The sequence below is a fragment of the Diadema antillarum genome, unplaced genomic scaffold, assembly GCF_040938485.1.
Source record: "Diadema antillarum isolate AM-2024a unplaced genomic scaffold, OU_Dant_1.0 seq00000622_RagTag, whole genome shotgun sequence".
NCBI classification, from domain to species: domain Eukaryota; kingdom Metazoa; phylum Echinodermata; class Echinoidea; order Diadematoida; family Diadematidae; genus Diadema; species Diadema antillarum.
Genome location: NW_027271545.1, coordinates 573,129 through 594,277, shown reverse-complemented (window position 1 = coordinate 594,277; position 21,149 = coordinate 573,129). Strand labels below are relative to the sequence as shown.

General features: G+C 39.8%; 1 protein-coding gene across 2 annotated transcripts in view; it reads right to left on the bottom strand.

The window, feature by feature from the left end:
- Positions 1-2,816: 2,816 nt before the first annotated feature.
- LOC139736120 (prokineticin receptor 2-like) overlaps positions 2,817-21,149 on the bottom strand; it is a 123,737-nt gene continuing 105,404 nt past the window's right edge. For both annotated transcript variants that reach the window (XM_071646852.1, XM_071646853.1), the window contains exon 3: positions 2,817-4,903. In XM_071646852.1, the coding sequence (XP_071502953.1) occupies positions 4,144-4,903 (760 nt within the window). In that variant the 3' untranslated portion in view covers positions 2,817-4,143. The remainder of the gene's footprint in view (positions 4,904-21,149) is intronic.

Below are 21,149 nucleotides of genomic sequence, written 5' to 3'. Positions count from 1 at the left end.
ATAAACCAGGTACCAACAAAGGATGCGAAGGAATCAACCTAACATTACTTTACAGATATTTTGGTCAGCATAACAGCTCAAGCTCCTGACAAAAATATTACAAATGGAGGGAGTATTATTCAATTGATGAGTTCATAACGTTCATGGGATCCCAAAGTCAGAGCTTTTACACGGTCTTGCCAGGTGGCGTTTGTCATGTTTTCTGTTTTCACCCTACCAAACAGGGTGAAGATAGCATTAAATCACCTCCCCTAAATTAGATATAACACAGCTTCTATTTCCTTGGGGTTAACATCACAGAAAACTCACATCAAAGATACACTGCACAAAGCCAATGGTCAGAGGGTAAAAATTTACTAATCGCCAGGCAGATTATACCTTTAAAGGGAAAAAAACGAAACATAGAAACAGCGGCCACTGTCACTGACGTACTGACCCTGTAATGGCACTATTATCATAGCCATTTTTATCATAATAATATATGTTCATATATACGCCATGAAGTTCCATGATATTACGTTTGCTTCATTTCTGGCAGAACATTTCTCGGATTGCGTATGATTGTCTAACACCTGTAAATGATTCTTTAAAAATAGAAGGAGAGAAAAAAAGCGTTAAGAATTTATTTTTAAAAAACACGAAAGATTTTAGATGAATAGAATTGTTTAACTTTAATCCTAAGCGTTGCAATTGTGACTTTCTTTTCTGTTCAAATCCATTTCGCCATTACAAAATTGCATGTATTTTGCATATTCATGCAAGTAAAATAATAGTCCCTAAAGATGATAAAGAATCCCCGTAAATGAGGCGCATTTAGCGGGGAATTCCTCCCCATCGGCAACAGCTAATTTTACTCTCGTTGTTTATTTGTTTAGATTTTTTCTGGCTTCTGGTGCTCTCTTACGAAAATTCTACAAAGTTTTCGGGATCAGGATGATCCGTTTCATATGCAGGTGTGCGGATGCACCTTGAATGGCACTTCCTTTCTGGACGCAAGATGGCGACAAATAACATGCGGCTCATGTTTTGGATCCTTGTGTAATACTCAGTAGACAAGTACGCAATCAGTCATTGCAACCGGTGTACTGTGATTTTGCATTATGCAGCGATACATATTTTTCCCCCGATTCATGAAATTTGGTGAAGATAATGTATGTTTTGTGTTAGGACATTGACGCCAATAATGTTTGGAGTAACCACATGACACGTTGAGGCTAACACATCAAATACTTATGAAATGACATGTATAAAGAACTATTATCCACGATGCCAACAAGGCAATTGATATGACGGGCAATAAATTATACAACATGATTTGCCCTACATGACAAGCTCTCTAGCCTAAAATTCCAAGATTGCCTACTAGCGCAGAGAAGATATCATAGTTCATCACTGTATTAAACAGACTCTAATTCGATCTCACCCAGTTGCAAGATCGAGAGTGCGAGACCATGACAGACGTAATCCCACAAATTTAATAGGTAAAATGGCTTTCTAGTCTAGCGACGACGTTGTCAGGAAACGGCAAAGATGAAACACCATCAACAGCAAGTTATTGGGTACCATCCACGGTAAAGACCACATACCATATCAAGTCAATTACCATCGAACCGACTAAAATATAGTAGCGTTGTAACAAGTAAACACATCCATATCAGAAACTCCATAGTAGATGTGTTGATCACGGTGTGCATTCTTCCTAGCGTTCATGCACCTGCATAAAATATATATACATCACGGATAGTACTCATACCATGGCATGTGAAAATAAAAAGACGAGGGGGTAATAGCAGTGTAACTGAGGTTGGGAGTAGTAACAATTTTGACAAACACATTATTTAGTAGGAGTTGTTGCACTTGACATCCTGGAGCAGTTGAATTAGTAACTATTTATAGCGTTGTTAGTAGCAGTGGTATCGGGGATTTTCTTGAAAACAATATTAATGGTGGTAAATATAAGTAACTGAAGAAGAACAGAAGTCGCAGTTTTCATGGTAATTTTAATAGTTGTAGTAACAGTAGTAGTAGTAGCAGCGGTAGTAGTAGTGGTAGTAGTAGTAGTAGTAGTAGTAGAAGTAGTAGTAGTAGCAGTAGTAGTATAGTGGTAGTAGTAGTAGTGGTAGTACTTAAAGATGCAGTACTGAAATAGTAGCAATGGTAGCGAAGGTCTCAGGGGCAACAATAATTATAATGTTGGCAGTGATAGGTAAGTGGTGGTTGCAAATGTCGTTGGGATAGCATTAATGATAAAGTTTAGTGTGATATAAGTAGTAATAGTAGTAGCAGTTGTAGTAGTATAGTGGTGACAGTTGAAGAATACCCAGTATTTACGGCTTTTAGTAGTAGTTTGACATCGGGAGTTTAGCAGCTATGATGCCAGTGGCTGGAATAGTACTTTAATTATTCATGAATTAACATAGTTCTACATACATTGTATATGTTTTAAAGGTGATGTTACTTTAGGAGATAACATAGTAGGTCCGGTAGTGGTAACAGTTGTAAAAGAATTGGGATTGGTGATGATTACGAAGTAGCAGTAGTACAGTAGTAGTAGTCATTGGCAGTAGTGGTAGTAGCAGTAATGATAGTAGTAGTGGAAGTAATAGCCATCAACTTTAACATCCTTATCACCGATAGCAGTCGCAGTTGCAGAAATAGTGGCTAGAGTAGGAGTACAAGTAGTAAATATAACGGTATAATATTCATAGGTTTGAAAAAAACAACGAAACGCTGCAGCATTGGTAGCACCAATTAAAAAAAAAAACACCCACACAAATAAAGTATTTGTTGTATTTCCCGTTGATTACAATATCATTTTGTCCTCCACCTGAGCTCACTCCGGCAAAAGATACTCCTTTCTACCTGTTTCCCCAATGACCTAAGAGACAAAACAAAACAAGAGAAAATAACACAATACAAATTTCTTTCAGAAAAATCGCAGTGACCGATCCATCATGTTATGTTATACTATTCAAGATACACGATCCTAGATGACTGAAGAATAAAACAGATAGTAAGGTGCGCTTACAGATAGTAAGGTGCGCTTGTTGTTTCACAGTTTAGCCATGCACCTGCGCGGTTGCTGTTGATCTTTGTCCATAACATATCAATGCAGCCGTATCCATGCGCTTTGATTCGCGAAACTAAGGCAGTCCAGTAGGCACAAATCTTCCCATAATTTCCCCACCATCAGTGTAACACATCAAAGTCGGAGAAATATACATGCATAATCCCTCTGTCATTTTAAATGATATTGAATGATTATAGAAATGTTCACAGAGGGAAGAACGTAACCTACTGAGAGAAGCCGCGAATATTTTTGTTTAATACTCACGTGTAAATGAGAGAAACGTACCGCAGTAATGAGTAAATTTGATAGATACCATACATATCATAATACATGTATCCCGTAGCATGTTAGCAAAGCACAAGGAATCAATAAATAAAATTTCGCCTTACTCGAAGACTATGATCTGTGTAATCATTCCTTCAACACCATCATATCAGAAATGCCAATGCACAATCCGAATGCATAACTTATGAAAATCAAGCGCTTTCTCATTTCTGTTAATATCACCCTCGCAAAACTCCTTCCAGGGGGTTCTTTTACCCTCTCTGTCATGGCGATCTTTCTACAGTCCACCATCCTCAGATCAGTTATGGAAAAGAGTAAAACTAGGATACACAAGGCAAGAATTCTTGTAACTTGTAGACATCGCTGGTCATCCGTACTGTTAAAGGTATGCAGGCATACATTTACAATATATTGAATTAGTCATCCCCACACTCTTTGCAATTCGATTTCGATCAGATTCAACTGTTTTTGCAGGTCTATACATTGGTCAATACCAGTCGTTTTCTGACAGTTTGTTTCCAACCATCCATCGAAGCAAAGACGGCGTTGTGCGGCGGTCATAAGATCATTGTATGTGAAATAATGTCTCACGATAGAACAAGCTTATAGTTTTTAGACCGACCCTGCACTTATCACTGTCTTTTACCACCCTGCTAGCACCTAGAGTTTGATAGCGCATTGATGACTCCATGTGTTTTCAAGGTCAAAACTGACTGCTGTCATTACTCGATACAGTCGCATGTAATAATAATTCGGCTAGAAAACACGACTTCACATGCAAGTAATGATCAAATGCGAGCTTCAGCAGTCTCCGAGCTTTTGCGGACAAGCCCTACCTGGTGATATCCGTTACGGCCCTGTGAGACAATGCTATGCGTCTGCAGAGGTGTGTTGAACTTGTCCTTCTCGATGTCGCTAGTCCGCACAGGCTGCAGACACTGCTTGCTGATGAGACGCGGCACGAGGAGGGTAAGCTCAACCCGGAAGCTAGGGCTCATCAGGAAATAGATGATGGTGCTGATGACCGAGTTAAGCATGGCGATGCTCTCGACCACGTAGAAGAGAGCCAGGTGTCCCGAGAACTCCTCCAGGAGTTCTCGGGCGAAGTTGACGGAGAGGTGGTAGGAATAGTAAGGCGCCCAGCAGAAGAAGAAGGAGACAACCACGGTAATCAACATCGGGATAGTCTTCTGCTTCCGGACTAGCGTGATCTCGCGGTGGCGATCTGTCTGGATACCCGGCGGTGTCCTGTGCATCCACAGCTGCATGGCGATTTTGAGATAGATGGCCCCCATGGTGCAGAAGGGCAGCAGGAACTCGACCAAGGTGATGAAAGTGATGTAGATCTTGGATGCCTTGGTGTTGTGCCAGAACTCGAAGCACTGCCGCTGGATCTCACCGGTGAAGCAGTTCAGCCCTATTGTGACTTGGGTTTTCATCGGGGTAGGTAGAGAGATGAGGATGGAAGCAATCCAGATGGAGGCGACGATGAAGCAGAGTGTAGATTTCTTCATGCGAGGACGAAGTGGTCGAAAGATGCCAATGTACCTGGAGGAGACAGAGAATGAATTCGATATGGCATGAAGGAAAAAAAACGGGCCCGACCCTAAACATTACCATTCTTCCTTGCATTTCATCCAGTGGATAGCTACCGATTGCATGATCAACTTATGATAATGATAATGATAATGATAATGAATAACATTTATAAAGCGCTTAATACTGATGTTTCTAAGCGCATCAAATCGGGGAAAAATAATATATATAACGTAAAAACAAAATACAGCATTATGTACATATTATGATTATGTACATAATTATGATCAAGTTAATGCGTGGATTCTACACGAATCTAGCCAATAACGGTATTCCTCCTCAGAGAATTATGTTGAGACCTTTTTTCTCTCTTTTTTTCTGACCTACATGCCCGAGATTTGCTACTGATAAACCGTAGTCCTCTTGCTTCTTTCCTGTGACCAACATTTCTGACTCTTACCGATGAGTACATGCCATGAAAATAAAGTATTTTGACAAACAAACAAAAAACCTGTATGTGCATGGGTGTTTGTGTGTGTCTAGGTGTATGTGTGTGTGTTTGGGTGTATGTGTGCCTGTCTATGTGTATGTGCATTATCTATGCCCATGCGTGAGTGCGTGTGAGTACGTGTGTGTAGTGCTGGGATCAGCGCAATGTGAAGTCGAATTTGACGAACATAATACGATAATACAACATTGTGGTACATATCACTTCAGTCTCTACGTGCTCAAGAATATGAAATGCAAGTGTGGGTGGATACAGATTCACATAGCCTGTTTTAATTGTCAGGCCTCGTGACTTAAGTTTGTATTCCACATTTCACGACCTAATCAAAATTCTCTCACGACTCCATCGAGTCCTGGCTAGTCTCTATGAGTCGCCCTATAGTAATGTAGTCGTCTTCTTGGTGAGAGCGCAAACCATAAGTTTGGTCTTTCGACCGTGGCAACGCGCGACGTCTCCTCTGCTCAGGTCCTTTACTACAAACTTCCAAACTCGAAAAAAAAAAAAAAAAGAAAAACGCTCCTTTGCCTTCGACGAATTTGAATGGTCTAGACCGGCATTCTAATTTGGAGGGCGTAAATGCTACATATCGTTTGAACGAAGGATGAAATCAAATGATGGAAAAACGAAGTTCAACCTTCATCACTGCTCATTGTCCTCTCTTTTGTGTATTTTGAATGACACGATTACAACGTTAAATGACAAGCGTACGAAAATGACTAACAAAAATCTATACGATTCCTGTCTTGGTCTATTATAACACAAACAAATTTGAGATGATATTTCAGCTTTGCACGGTCCTTACAGGGAAAAGGAAAAAGGCAGCGTTACATCACAGAAATAACTCGGGAACGCAAGTAGAGAAGGGAGCTCCCTGTTCCTTTAGTCAGATCTAAAGGCCGTGTCACACCATAACGCGGGCTTGTGGCGAGGAGGTAGTTTCCAGCACGTAGAAGATTTTCAGCGGGCGAACAAGAATGTTTGCAATTTTCATTCATGCCTTGTCATACCGTACGGGGGAACTTCTGCGGCTTGACTTGCGGGGAAACAAATTTACTCCAAGGAGCTCTCCGCAGTTGGTCCGCACCTGACAGTATCTAGCGCGTAGTTGCCCGGAGGTGCTCACGCAAGTCTGATTTAACCGCAGCCAAGTTTTGAGCATGACCAAAACTTTTTCCGGGTGAGTCGCGGGAATGCCCGTAGAGGTCCATGCAGAACGCCAGTAGGAGACCCTTAGCGGCAGTACTTCCCAGGTAATTCCCACGCAGGTACTTCGCAGTCCCGTATGCAGCCAAGATAATGAAATTCTGTGAGATTTCAGCCATTCCATTAGAGGAATTCCTTCACTAAGTTGTCAGCCCCCACGCGACTGGTACAAAGGTCACACAGTATACTCGCAAGTATAACGCGTCCAGCAAGTAAGACACATGCGCTGACTCGCACAAATCCTTTTCCGCCCTCAGGAATGTCCGGTATGCTAGAAAATCCCTACATGTAACAAGCCCGAGTAGCTTGCGCGGAAAGGTGTGACAGGGCCTAAACACGGTTGCGGGTACAAAAATATGCGTGCGCACCTCCGGGCGACTACTTTTGAGATACATGCTAGGTACTGTCATGTGTGGATATCTACGGGGACCTCCGGGTAGTCAAAATTGTTCTTTGCAAGTCGCACGCAAGGCTGGCGTGACACGGCCTTTATACATATCTCTGACTTGCTCTGTGAATATTCTAGTCTGAGCGTATATCCAAAGTGTAATGTCTTCAAGTTGCCTTCAGACAAACACAAGGAATGGTAAAACCTTGATTAAAATCATGCAAAATATGAGGAAGTCTTTGGACTTAAAGGCTTCATGCTATGTCACAAAACAATACAATGACTTGCTGACGTCATCGCTTGACGAACCATCCGTTGATATGCACGCTAGTATTCATTAAGTATCTTTTCATGAAATTGAAAGAAAAAATATCCTTCTCATCACATTAGCTATTGTAGTGTTGTAACGAACTACCAATGGTGACGTGTGAGGGTATCTGGTTGTATTTTGTAGATCATCGCGCAAAAAGGGCGGTGATATGGCGCAGTGGGAAGCGCGTCTGCCTTTGGATCCAAAGGACCGAGGTTCGATTCCCGAGTCTCACTGAGCAATCTTGTATGTAATCATACCGTCCCCTCTTGTAAGAGACAAAAACACTCTGTCCCTCAGATAGGACATAAAATGGTGGTCCCTTGTGTGTGAGTCACAAACTCATGCACGTAAAAAATTCCGCTTCCTTCGTCCATCGCAAAGAGCAGGGCGCTAACCCTGGCTAAATAGGCCAACACCTACCCACACAAAAACAGTGCGTTTATCTTCAAGCATGAAGCCTGCACTTCAATGGAAGTCTGGAACTTTTGTGTGTAAGCTTTCAAATTATCGCCTGGTCTACTTTTCTCACTATTCGATGAAAACATTTGAAATCGTAAAGTCCCTTGGTGTTCTTTTATGACCGATTGTAATGAAGCTTCTATCATTTGTTATTTGTTTTCACACCACATAGTAAAGTAAACTAGAAATGGTGTGGCAGTGCTTTTTAACGGTCGGTACGGTGATTTAGGAAAGTCAGCCATGTATGATATTAGTCACATTTCACAAATCACATGCAAGAAATTCTATGACTTCATCTAAGAGTTTTGAATATGGAAATGAACCAGCACCAAACAGTGAAAGTGCTGAAATTAGAACGACAGATCAAATTAAGATTTAAAAAAAAAAATCAGTTTCACAAACCTACTGTATGCAAACTACTTATCTGTTACATCTTATTTCCAATATTTTCCTTTTCACCCTCCTTACACTTGCCGTCTTTTAGAAGGGTTTTGACTCAACAACTACCGGTACTTCTTGCCAATAAAGCAATAGAACCAATAGTTCAAACTGAACGAAAGAAAAAAAAAGAGACGATCTTTACATACTCATTCACAATTTGATCATACAGTGGAATTATAAATTCAGTATAGGATTTGCATATTCAAATTTGTGAAATTCTTCTGTCGAGATGTTTTTATTGCAACCAATTGACAAATTGCCCTACATCGACGTAAATAAGCACTGACTTGATCAATGTCTTAGTGGTAGCCGTGATAAAAGAAATCACGGGCATACGTACTCGAGCAGGATTCGAACCTACGACCTCCTCATCTCCGGACAGGCGTCATCTCCACTAGACCACCGAGCTTCCACCCGACAGCAAGTCCTGGTTCTAATCCTTATAGCATGCAGCGGGTACTGCGTAATTATTCAAAATAAAATTTGTGAAATTCTTCCGTCGAGATGTTTTTATTGCAACTGATTGACAAATTGCCCTTGCATTTGCTGTCGGACGGAAGCTCGGTGATCTAGTGGAAATGACGCCTGTCCGGAGATGAGGAGGTCGTAGGTTCGAATCCTGCTCGAGTACGTACGCCCATGATTTCTGTTATCATGGCTACTACCAAAAAACTGGTCAAGTCAGTGCTTATTTACGTCGATGTAGGGCAATTTGTCAATCAGGATTTGTATAGTCTTAAACTTTCCTAACATAGGAGCTAAGAGCATACCGCAGATACTCTACTAGAATTTCAACTGACTGGTAATTTCAATGTTATTTGAGACATCCAGCCAGCAGGAAAAGGTAGGAATGATTGGTGGCTCTTTGTTTTGTGTTACCAATTACATGCAAAGCTAAAAAGATGAAAGCCACTTAGGTTCAAATAGAAACAAGGTGTCAAATGAATTGAGTAAAGACAGCATTGATACTGTAAGTCGGTGATATCCCTTGACTTTGCTGTTAAACTTTCTTAATCGAACCGCAATATCAGAATTTCAAATACAGATAAGAATTGTAGTATTATACGAGCCTTTGACAATTATGTCCTTCGTGATGACAAATTATTAAAGAGTACAAACAAGTTATCATGGAGCAATGATAACACACGCTCAGCTCTCACGTTCGGCCACAAAACAATCCTATAGTCAAGATGTTTCGTATCTTCGGATTTTATATCTCGTGATTAATCCCGCAGGTGTCAAATACAAGTGCAATATAACCTTTCTAACGAAATCTGCATCTCATGTTTTTATCTGGGCCTATGATTCTATAATTTGGGAGAATCTATTTCAAATAGCTCCTAGAAGACTGGGAAGTGCGACAGCAGGTAAACAGTGCTGGGTTTCATCTTCAGCATAGAAAAAACAAGATTTACCAATTAACCCGGGGAGGTTGAGGTTGTCTGCTGTTCATGGTTGTTTGCTTTTTTTCGGGGGCGTGCTTCTGTTCGATCCACTGGGAGTAAACTCGAGCCACGTATGCATTAAATACGATTCATCATTCAAAGGCAAAAGGAAGATTGCTGCGGATAGGGTGGAAATCTACTAAAATGAGCACGAGGATGGGGTTTCTAGACACCGATTCCTCTGGCCTAAAACAATCAGGTTTTTAAATAGGGGAGTTTAACATCGAAAATGGGGACCAGTATACGACTTCGGTCTTATTTCATAGACATAGCAATAAATAGATTGTTTTCCCTGAGCAGTCACATCTACATATTCTTATCGTTGTAGGTATGCATGTACGCGTAAGAGAGGTGCCGAAAAGTATTGTTAATATCGCCTATGATTTATACAGTCTTTACTGCTATCCAAATGCTGAGAAATGAATTCATTACAGGTGATTTGCATGGAGTTTCACGCGTCCTTAATTCATTGGCTATACCGAGAACCAGGAATATTTTGTGATAAGATTACGCAGATTGTCATACTGGAGACAACAGTTGAATGAATCTACATTGTCCTGGATAAAATCACTTCAAGTGTTATATCAGTTTATGGTGATACATAATTTCGCGAGAAGTATTGTTGCATCATAGTCACATGATCAAGATCACTATTTCAAGGTGCAATTTGAACTCCATGTCCGCTGAAATTAATAGGGACATTGAGATCATTATATCTTGCTCAATTTCTATTTCATTCATCCAACGTGCATGTAAACCGGTGTGTTTGTTTGTCTATTTTTTAATATAATTTCTTCTACCATATCGGTTGAAATGTTTATGTGTATTCTTTTTCAAGACATTTCCTTCATTATAATTATGAAAGTTACAGCGTGGATCCAGTTGCATTGAATCAGTGTTAGCCCAAAATTCAGAGACGACACTGTCACGCAATGAGTATAAGAAACGTAAGCACTGAGTGCTACTGAAATTTAATGCGCTACATATTATCAAGGACTCGGGAACTGTTTACCAATCGGCAAGAGGTGGCGCACGGTCCAAATTTTTGCGACAAAAAGCAAACCGTTGTGACAGTTCTGTTGCAGTAGAAGATGAAGAAGAACAGCACGAAGAGGACGTGAAAGGAAGAGAATGAAAACGGAAGAAGGAGAATGAATAAAAAAGAAACGAAAGAAGAGGAGGACAAGGTAGAAGAGAAGAAGAAAGCGAAGTTAATGAAAAAAAAAACACTTCGCCTGTGAAGAGATCAATTTGGATTGCTCTCCTGGCCAATGGTATACACTATCTCCTTGGCAAAATGAGGCAGAAGTGAGTATGGGAGACAAGTGAGATTATAAACGAATGAGAGTAAAATGGAACATGAAAGCAAGAAACAACAATTATCCATAAAATGACTACATTATGAAAGGCTTCAGGTGAAATCGAATCAATATACGGGAACACAAATTAATGATACTTTCAGTCTGCTGAGTGACAAAAGAAGTAAACTATTCTTGAATCCTGGAATTTGTTTTCCAACAATCTCATTGCCTAATTTATTCAGAAAGAAGATTGCCGTGCCGCAATGTGTCGCTCAGCTGAGTAATTTGTAGGAATGCAGAGGTAAAGTCGTTGTCTTTCATTCAACCCATGCACATCATTTTCCGCCGAAGTAATACGGCAACAATCCCTCTTATCATTTCAGTGTGCAATTCTGAAACAATGGGAAAATGGAAGGAAGTTTATTAATGGAGGATTCAGATGGTAGATGGAATTTATATGGGCTCGGTCGCTTGTGTATTTGAAAGCCGAGTTATCAATGAGGTAGTCGTCCTTCTGTTCCAAGAACGCAGAGGCAGGCAGTCAAACATCGACTGAAGATTCTCTGGATGTTTTATATCCAAGTCTACTGAATAAAGATAGGTGACCCCTAGTAGCTGGTAGGACGAAATGGTCGACGAGATTTGAAACGAACTAATTTACGGTTTCCACCCACCCATAATCGAGGTCAAGCAGTCAAGCGCAGTGAATCTTGCACCTGTGTTTGTGAGTTCAGGTCAACCCACTCAAAACAATTGGCAATTCCTTCGGCTATGGATATTAATAGAAATGCAACGACCGGTAACCATTTGACGGGCAAACGGACGGGGCAAGGGTGCTATGGTAAATGAGGTGATGTTTGAAGGAGTGTCCGTGTGACTGTCTAGATCCCTCCAAATAAAGCTAAGTTTATATATATATATATATATATATATATATATATATATATATATATTGTTGCTGATTAACTTCATTTCAGTATCAACTGTCCTAATAATATGATAATATATTAAACGAATAGTGATATTACTTGACGAACTGATGAACCAGGAAATATAAATTCGTCACCTTGTAGTCATTCTTCATCTACAACAAAACGCTCTATGTGATGATGGTTTGACATTGACTTCTTTTCATGCTACTATATATACCTTTCTCTAAAACTTGATAACGAGTCATAGTAGTCAAACGTAATTGATAGCATTGTTTGAGACCAAAAATAGGTAATAGTTTGAAGCAACCGTGGAGAAACTGGTATAACTATCTCAGTATAGACAAGTGCTACTCTAAGCGGGATTAGCTGTCTTTCCGGAAGGGCTTTGACGTGTCTTACGTGGCCACAAAGGAAGCACTTAAAAGCTTAAGAGCAAGCTACCATATAGTAGAGGCTACTATGTAATCCCGTGAGAATTTTGTGCCAAAATTGATTTTATTTGCTAACTTTGTCAATTTGGGGATGCTGAATCCAAAAAACTTTGATTCCATTTTTTCCAACCACGTCTTCAGCCGCCATTTTGAATTTCAAAGTGGCCGCAATAGCAAACTGTATTTTGACCCATATTTCATAAATTGAGCATTGTAGAAGCTTCAAATTTGGTGCAAAATGCATGGGTGTGATGTCAGACACTCTGATATATCTTTTTCTGATATTGTGGATTGTTTTGATACAATTTGTAGGCTGCCATCTTGAATTTCAAAATGGCCGCCACAGCAAACTGTAATTTGACCCATATCTCATAAAGTGAGCATTGCAGAAGTTTCAAATTTGGTGCAAAATGCGTCGTTGTGATGTCAGACACTCTGACATATCTTTTTCTGATATTGTGGATTGTCTTGTACAGTTTGTAGGCTGCCATCTTGAAATTCAAAATGGCCGCCATAACATTTTTACCCATATCTCAGGTTGCAATTATTGTAGAAGCATCAAATTTTCAAGAATAAACATGCTTGTGGTGTCCAACATTCCAGTACAGCTGTTTCCTAATTGTGGATCATTAGACAGGCCATCATGTTGAAATTCAAGATGGCTGCCATAGAAAACATATTATACTGTTGTAAGCGCCTTAGATGAATTTGCCAAATTTGTTCTAGATAGACCGAATCCATTTCCAGGTCAAGCAGAATGACAGCCATCTCTCAATTCAAAATGGTCGCCGTAAATTCAAAATGTAAGGACGAGGTTCCAATGATGTCATCAAGCCATGCTGAGGGGCAAAAACTGCGTCTGGGGGGAGGGGGCATATCACTGTCCCATACATGTGGGCAAGTGTGTAGGCGTTACATCCCATATAGCCAGGCGGGTATATGCGGTTCGCGAACTGCCCGCTAAAGCGGTTTGTTTTTACCTCTCAGGGAACACATTATTTTGCATCGTGGAACCTCGTTAATGATTGTATTTAAGCCCAGTCAGTAAAATAATTGTACAAAAGCAAGCATTGATACAACTGAAGGTGATCATCAAGAACTTGATGCTGCCTCGAGAGAATGAAGACAAACAAGGAAAAAGTCTCGCAATGGCCAATGGCAAGAAATGCCATGGTCACCCTACCAGGCATCCCATTCACAAGCTTGTTTGTTGGCCACAAACTGAAACAAGATTTGCTAGACACTAGATATATTTCTGAAATAATACAGAATAAATAAGAAATGAGTAGGCTTTTTCCTGATTGCCATTGAGTTGGTCATCTTCAATTATTAAAGGGGATGGCTAGTAACTGATCAGTGGGAATCAGTGGGAATGCTGAAGGATGATTGTTCCAATCCTTGTGGGATTCATTTAAGGGTACACTATATATCTATTCTTGTGTGAAAATTATTTGCTTCAGAATGGTCTCATATTCAAGTAATGTGCAGTTTAATGTTTCCAGGTAAGCGTCCCTGGTCAGTGACGGGGCATTAATCTGCACATTACTTGAATATGAGACCGTTCTGAAGCAAATACTTTTCACACAACAGTAGATATATAATGTACTCTTAAATAAATCCCACAAGGATTGGAACAATCATCCCTCAGCATTCCCACTGATTCCCACTGATCGGTTACTAGCCATCCCCTTTAAGACTTCCAAAATGCTTACTGCTGACGTACAGCCAATGATTCTAAAACAACAAAGGAGCAGTGATAGCTCAGTTCTGTGGCGCTTTGCATGCATCAGAATTCCCCCACAATTCAGAAGACTATCACATGAGGGTAATCTCAAAAATTGTCACTGCCTTGAAGCTGATGAATGTGGTGTTTGGCAATCAGCTATCGGAAACATTCAAAGGGGATATTTTTAGAAAGAAATGAAAAGGGCAGTTTTCATGTTCTGTACTAAGAATTTGTACCTAGGAGAGTGAAAATATATTAATCTCTGGGATAGTATGAAAAAGGGCAGACATTCAACTCGTGCAATTAAAATACACCATGTAAGATTGGATCCAAAGTCATTAAATTTAAGAGGATCACCAGCTTCTCATAACATTTCTACTGGCTCTACAGTCTGATAGAGCTGTCATTATCCAGTCATTGCTGAACGATACAATTATCGGAAGGTATAAGTTCTAAGTAATTCCACAATCACTCTTCATCTCATAATTTCATGGGCTTCTCCTCATTCTCACTAACAAAGGTTCATTTTTCATACCCATGCCTTAGAAACCCACAAAACTGAGCCAAATAATCAGCCTGAAAGTTTAAATACTGAGCAGTCATTTCCATCTGACACAGAGACCACATCACGGAAAGAAAAGAAACAAAGGGTTCATCAAAGATGCCATGGGAGCTGTCACCCGTCACTCACAACGGGGAAACGGATAGCCTCATTCCATTGTATGTATAGATGCTACTTCAAGAGCAACGGGAAAATCATAGATATTGATGATTATTACGTAGACACTGACATTCCGATTCTCCTCATGGATCTTGTAAGTTTGCTTTATTTACTGCATTGCATGATATCTGCTCCATCACTGGAAAAGGAAATGACAAAAGTACAATTGACATTATTGAGAGATTATGTTCTGCAGTTCGTTGCGAAAGAAACAAAGGTCTGCTTTTTCATGCCTTTTATGGTGCTGGCTGAAGTTGAAAATTTGAGGATGTCTCAAAGAGCAGATGGACCAAGAAGTACCTAAACCTGGAATCACGCAGAATGTGCAATGACACAGTCCATGCCTTCCAGAAGTTTGGCGTGGATGACTTCAACCAGGACAATCTCTCACTTTACCCTCGTAGAGTCTTGATACAACAAATCCAGAGAGCAAAGCTCGTAAACTCTCACAACCTAATTTGTGCCTCTACTACAGGGAAATTATGATATAATAAGTAGTTATTTCCAGAGGGTATGCATAAAATGTTCAATTAAATGCTTTGAGCTTCCTACACCAAAGGTGGCCGCAGATTCCATTATCATGCTCATAGCAAGAAATGCAAAAGTCACTGTTTCTAGAAGAATTTTATAGAACCAATTCTCCCTTGTGTACAGCCTTAAAGTGCTGTGACTTCAAAAACATTATGCAGGGAATGAGCCTAGAAGACATTGTATCTATTAAAGTGACTATCCCACAAATTTTTAGAATATAGGGCTAATATTGTAAACTCTACAATAAAATCGTCTAAATGGGGCATTTAGTCACTCAGACACAGTTATTAAGAGGTTCTTTTGAAATTCATTTGTTTTGACGTCAGAATCACATGATTTCCCATTCATAATTTTTACCCGAACGCAGTGCTTTTTAAAGGAATGTTTCCCCACGGCAGCCATTTTGCATTTCAACATGGCAGTGTACCTACAGGATAGGAAGCAGTCCCGCCTACGCAATTCACTGAAGTGACTGACTTACACATGGGTGTTCCAGCATGCTTGGGTTTGCAGTTTAAAGATCCAACAGCACCAAATATGGTCGAAATCCATCTTGAATTTCAAGAGTGGCGGCCAATGCGAATAATCCATTATTACAGAATGTATAGGCCCTATGTGTGTTTTTTTTAAAAAGAATGTATACTGTACGCCACCATAAACATTCATAATTATGTCTAAAAGTTGCTTGTAACCAGAGATATTAGCTGAAAAGCAGCCATTTTGAATGTTAAGATGGCTGCCTCGAAAGTGATCTGCAATTTAAGGGAGGAGAAAAGTGCATCTGAATGTTCAACATCATGAGCCCGGTTTATGCCCGAAATGTGAACTTTCTTTATTGCTTACAACATGAGATATGGGTCAAAATATACGTTCTGGTATGGCGGCCATTTTGTATTTCAAGATGGCCACCTTCAATATCAAAATGAACCATCGTTTCAGAAAAAGATGTTTCAGAATGTCTGATAGCATACGCATGCTCTTTGCCCCAAATTAGAACCTTACACAATGAATACGATATGAGATACAGGCCCAATTACATTTGTTATTGTGGCCATTTTGAATTTCAAGATGGCCGCCAATGAAAATGATCCATCATTGAAAAAAAAAATTATGTATTAGCATGTCTGACATCAGAAGCATGCTTTTTGCCCCAAATTTATACTTTCCATTGTGCTTACAACGTTAGATATGGGTAAAATATATTTAGCAATGGCGGCCATTTTTAATTTCAAGATGGCTGCCTAAAAAAAATATCAAAACTATCGCTATCAGAAAATGGTGCATCAGAATGTCTGACATCATAAACATGTTTTTTGCATCAAATTTGAACCTTCTATAATGCTCACATTATGAGAATTGGGTCAAAATACAGTTTGCTATGGTGGCCATTTTGAAATTCAAAATGGCGGCTGAAGACGTGGTTGGAAAAAATGGAACCAAAGTTTTTTGGATTCAGCACCCCCAAATTGACCAATATAGCTTAAAAAAATCAATTTTGGCACGAAAATCTCACGGGACCCAATATTTCGACATAGCAGACTGTACTAATAGGACTAAGGGCTAAAAATCATCTTCAAATGTCTAGGCGATGAGGATAAACTGTTTTGCCAAAGGGACCAACAGCTGCTGCTGGCAGAGGACTCTAACAAGGTACCTTACGACTGCGAGCCTGTAGTCTTATTCAATTAGCAATTACAGCGATTCCAATAACTAGTGATGAAGTGTCCACTGCATTACACGACACTTGCATTCACTTGCATTGAGAATTGGTCTTCTACAGAGAACATATATATTATTACCCAGCAGCAGGTGAAGGTGAATCACTTTCGACATTATTATTGCTCAATTTCCATAAAATACGCGTATTGTGATTAAGTCACTCTAATGTTTCAAGTTACTGTGATGGTAGTAAACAAAAGTCATTACAATTTTAAAAAGTGTGTCTGGTATTATATAGAGCCAAAGAGACAGTAAGAAAGACAAAATAACACTCTAAATCAATCCCCCCCCCCGCTCTCTCTCTCTCTCTCTCTCTCTCTCTCTCTCTCTCTCTCTCTCTTTCTGTCTTTTTCTCACTGCGGGCAATGTCATTGTTCCAAATGATAGCACATTATAGATCCATCCGATGTGTTATCATGTTGAAGGAACTGGTGAATATAATATGCACAGAACACTTGCAAAAGGGTGAATATAATTATGCAATGTCTAAAATAAAATCAAAGTATCTGCGAGATAGGGGCAGATAACAATCTTGTGGGTTTTTTTCGAAGAGGCACCGAAAGCGGGGGAGGAGGTAATATAAGATGTGAGGTACTCCGTAGAACTTTGATAGAATCACACACACACACACAAAAAAAAAAAAACCGAGAAATGGGATTCTTGATCCCTGCTCTAAAAAAGAAACGGGCCAAACCAGCGTGGCGCATTTAATGGTCGGTTATGACGTATTGGTCAGCTGCGTGTCAAGATATAGTACTCTGACCGGTACGAGAATTTCAAAATTGTCTCAAAGCATAATATTGTGTGATAACCGAAGGTATGGCTATAACACTGCTATAACTGCGATAACGTGACTATTAATTTGCCGCCTCGTTTGCTTGCTTACTTGCTTGGGGTTGTTTGTATGTGCGTTATTCAAGAACGCAGATACATTCCCATACATTTTTAAATAATTTACGGGAGCATTTAAAATTCTAGGTACTAAACCGCAACTCCGTTGGCAAAGATCTTACATGTTTTCTACGAATGAAATACAATCAAGAATGACGGGTTTATACGAAGAGATCAATATACAGAAAAAGGAAAACGTCTGGTTCTTATACCAGTACACGTATCTTGCATTCATTCGTGTGCCTTTGAAAATGTAGATTCCATATGCTTTGTAGATATTTTCCCATACACATATCTTGCCCTACTGGTCGTCTGTATTTGACGAGGGAGACCTCTTTGTTGTTTGCCGCTCAATGGGATGCGATGCGGTATTTCTGACGTGTTTGCTTGTCCACATGTGAAACTTCATCCCAGGAATAATTGATAAAAAGCTTTGTGACACCTCACGTTCTCATCTTCGAGAGTGTGACGTGAGAGTTCTCCCCAGAGCTCCCGGTGACCAATGGAGTATGCTTTCACTTTTCTCCTATCTGCAATTTCGTGCGGACTAACGGTGTCAGTGTCAGTTTTCAAATTATTTTGGCAGTAGGAAAGGACGGATTCAGCTTTGGGTTTATGCCTATCTTTTTTTTTCTCGTTGTCCCTGGCGGATGATACTAAAACGCACAATCAGTCAACATCATCCCCTTGGGATTTTTGGTAATATCGGTGTATATAATGACGTACACAGTTGTCTATAACATATTGTCAAGCATCGTTTTCTTAAAATGAACACAATGTTCGTTCTCATCGAACTTTAGAAATAATCCAAATATTTAGCAGAATTGTTTGCACAGGAAAGCTGGGTAATGACAGTTTCCACAAACCAGCCAAAGGCGACATTCAGACAGATACCAAAAGCAAGATGGGATCCTTCTGTCTTTAAGCACTATAGGTGGCATTTCTAGCTTATAAACCTCTAGTCATGTGTAGCGTTTTTACAATAAGCGAAGCCAACCCTTTTCAACATTGTGTTCATTTCATTTTGTCTGTATCTTCAAGCCAATAATTCGTTTTGCCATTCAATTAAATCATATACCGCAAAACTAATCGACAGCATATAACTTTGCCCCCCCCCCCTCACACACACACACACACACACACACACACACACACACACACACGTTCACTTGGTCACACTTTATCTCTCTACTTAGTGTTCCTTCAAAAATTTTCCTTATTTTCTTTCTTTCTTCCCCCTCCCCCCCCCCTTTCCTCTTTCCAGTCTCCTCCTCTTCCAGTGGCTCTTTTTTTTTTTTTTTTTTTTTTTTACTGCTGTTCATAATAATTGTACGCTTTTCCCCTCACTCATTGCAACTTTCCACGTGATTAAGTGTTTTTGGTTCCAATTTTATGTATGCAACGTTGCTTGAAAGAACTTTTTAAAACTTTTCTACAACCTTAAAATATCTATCTATATAGTTGCCGTAGCAGGCAATTCTCGACAGGTTCATCTGAAACGCGTTGCAGCAGAGCTATTCAAATAGCCCAATAGAACGTCGCTGAAGAAAACGAAACAGTTTACGGGTTCCAAGTTTTGTATTGTCAGGCGTTGTATTATTATGGTCTAGGAGTGAAATCAACTATAACATGATTATGAATGAAAGTGTACTTGATATCTAAACTGTTGTGAATTCCAACTGAAGATGACAGGAGCTGGACAAAGAAAATGAATTACGTTAACTGAATTCCTAAATACAGTACTTAAAGATCAAAACATGCATTCTTTCTGAATTTTCAATATTCTCCAGATCAATGTTTGAAAAATCATAGCTTTAAGGGATCTTCTCCTTTTGTTTCTATTCTGTCCACGTGATTGATAAATGGTACAGAAATACGATGGTTATAACATTTTCTTTGTTAGCATTCAGTCTCATGACCCGTACTATGATATGATTTGCTTTGTATCTATCCTGTGCGAAGACGAATGCATATTCCATCAACATAATTTCATTTTTTCTCTCTCTCTCTCTATTTCGCGCGCGCGTGTGCGCTCCCTCTCCTTCTCTCTTCCGTTTTCCCTTCCATCTGTCTCACCTATCCGTTCTCGATCCGGTTTATTTTTGTTTCTATTTAAAGGTTCCTGCTTTACTCCCTTCTCTTCCCACAATCACACACCATCGCGACAGCACCAAGCCTCCCGCTCCTGCCGGGCCGCAATCTCCGGAATCTTAAGTACTCCTGTGCCCTAGCGCTTCGCGGCAGCTGTGCTCCGGCTTAAAGCGACAGACGATGTAAATGGTTTCGCGAACGGAAAGGATTTCGGTGAAAACAAGAGGAGAGAACAGAAACATCAAAGGGAATAATAAGAGTATAATAAAGTGTAGCAGGTATAGGAGGTTTTGCCTCGGATGGCTGCCAAACTCTCATTTCTGCCTGCAATGTTCATATCTGGTTAAGATAGAGAGCGGAAAGTGATAAACTTGAGAACGAAAGTGTGTGCCGAGCACGCTGGCAGGGAATAGTGGTGAAATGTAACATGCTCACCAACACATAACCACAATTTGTACGTATGGACTACTATATGGTAAACATGGCACCAGATATTCTCTGATGAATTACGCTTCGATACTTGACCACGCTTTCAAGTGATGATTTGATTCCCTAAACTATCCAAGCATTTTACTAAATTTCCGAGTATTTGAATCATTATATGATGTTGAGAACGTTTGCCTCCAGTAAATAACTCATCTAACCCATGAGATTGCTGCATTTATGTAGTAATTACCGTATTTGAGTAGAACTCATATTAAACTTTATTCAACAAGCACAATTAGAATTCCTCTATACACCCGCAATGATTTCACACATTTTAGTTTCGAACATGGGCGGCTTGGGTAGCAGCTTTTATTGCTTGAGTGAAATCGGAACATCACTAAAGTATATCATCACAAGATAAAAGTAAATCAAAGAAGGGGAGCGGAAATGCCCTCACACAACACACATGTCATGTGCACACACACGCACACGTAACTGGTTAACCTCACTACTGAAATAGCGCCAGCTTCGACCGCCTGACCACGAAATACACAAATAATTTGTTTAAAAATTTTCCATCTTGTAACTTATATGAAAATACAACGTCAACAAAAAAAAAAAAAAAAAAAATGTGCATAAATACATAGTGGAGTATTAAATGAAGAGTTCCAAAGAGTCTTTACTGTGAAAGTTCTCAACTCAATCACGTAAGAATAATTAATACGGCTTAGC